Consider the following 1,653-nt stretch of genomic DNA (forward strand, 5'->3'; position numbering starts at 1 on the left):
AATGGCAAGCCAACGGCCGCGAAGTCGCCGCTGAACAAAACATTAGAAATTTCTATGATTTGCATGTTTGTTGGTAATAATGGTCCGACTTTTATTATCTTTGCAGCTTTTATAAGTACACACCGTATTACATAGGACAGGAGTAACGGGGTCGCTGTAAAACTTATAGTAAAAAAGCGTAAGAAATTCTTACGGAAATCAGCTTGTGGCAGTGGTAGAATTGAGCCAGAGCGAGAGCGCCATCTGTCGTGGAGTTTGATATCCTTCGCTACACTGACGTTAGTGTAGTGTGGCGCACGTTAGTGTAGCGTGTGGAACTGTCGGCCGGGTACCAGTCTAGTGTGACTATAGACTAAAAATAAAATTTTATTTGATTGGTCGTCAGTGTTTTCATTGCTTGTGATTCATTGGTCGCTCACAATTATTTAAAAGCTTATTTTTTAGTTTCAACTATAGAGATGACAGATGTATAAATAAACGTCATTAATTAACATTAATAAAATGTTTATTTATACATCTCTATCAGCCTGGCTATGGTTTCAACACAAGTCAAATCAAATGTTGTCCCCCCAAAATCCAAAAACTGTTAATCCAAAAACTGTTGCCGGGATCCATCGCCAGTGCGGCGCACACGTATAGCGATTGTTCAGCGAATGGGCAACAAATATCAAACATGTTTGATATTCCAGCGACGAGTTTCTGGCGTCAAAAATCGGTGACGCCGGATCACGCCGGGCAGCGCACACGTGGCGATTTCTCGGCGATTTTGTTGCTGGCGACAGAATCGCCGGTTCTGTCGACAAAAATCGCCACGTGTGCGCCGGCTTTACCGATATTCAGTTCGCCCAATAGATATCATAGTGGGAGGAACGAATAGATGCCAGCTAGGTACCGAGGCTCTTCCTCAATGTAAAGTAAACGGAGTGATGAGATAAGGAACCCATCTATGGATAAAGGATCGCAATTTCCATGTAAGAGTGTGTAGGCCCCTTAATTAGGGGCCTACACACTCTTACATGAAAATTGCGATCCTATGGGGAATGTGGCTACTGAAAATCTATGGGGAAAGTGCCGCTTCAAGTTCAACTACACATTAGTTATGAGATGAACACATATGTAGGGGCCGCCCCTACATATGTGTTCATCTCATAACTAATGTGTAGTTGAACTTGAAGCGGCACTTTCCCCATAGATTTTTAGCGTCTAATGTCTCCCGTACGATGGCGCCAGGTCTGCATTTCCTTAGAAGTGACCTGTGACCTGTAGAATTTTGTGTACAACCGGTGCATTCACTGGCAACGCCTACACTACAGTAATACACAATAATACATAATATTAGTATATTACATGTTATATTCTGTTCTCAGGTTGTGTATATTTGTATATAAATAGGACCTACCGTTGAACTTGAAGTGATTCGGGTGCAGGAGATCATTACTAGAATAAGAACACCGTCAATTCATCATGGGGTTCGAAACTTGTGGGCCAAACGAAGCGATGGTAGTGTCGGGTAAGTTTACTAATAGTAATAGTAATACTATACTACTACTACTACTACTACTACTACCAGGGGCGTAGCCAGGATTTGAAAAGTTGTAGGCACGACTATCTGAGCTGAGCGCCACGATCGGTTGGCGCGGAGCGTACAAGAAA

The 1,653-nt window shown here is 42.7% G+C and overlaps 1 protein-coding gene across 1 annotated transcript in view; it reads left to right on the forward strand.

Annotated features, from left to right (window-relative positions):
* Positions 1–1,280: 1,280 nt before the first annotated feature.
* Positions 1,281–1,653, forward strand: part of LOC106811239 (flotillin-1-like) — a 13,039-nt gene continuing 12,666 nt past the window's right edge. The window contains exon 1 of the mRNA XM_014814793.1: positions 1,281–1,510. Coding sequence (XP_014670279.1) covers positions 1,465–1,510 — 46 coding nt within the window. The 5' untranslated portion in view covers positions 1,281–1,464. The remainder of the gene's footprint in view (positions 1,511–1,653) is intronic.

The sequence above is a fragment of the Priapulus caudatus genome, unplaced genomic scaffold (assembly GCF_000485595.1).
Source record: "Priapulus caudatus unplaced genomic scaffold, Priapulus_caudatus-5.0.1 Scaffold518, whole genome shotgun sequence".
Classification (NCBI taxonomy): Eukaryota; Metazoa; Priapulida; class Priapulimorpha; order Priapulimorphida; family Priapulidae; genus Priapulus; species Priapulus caudatus.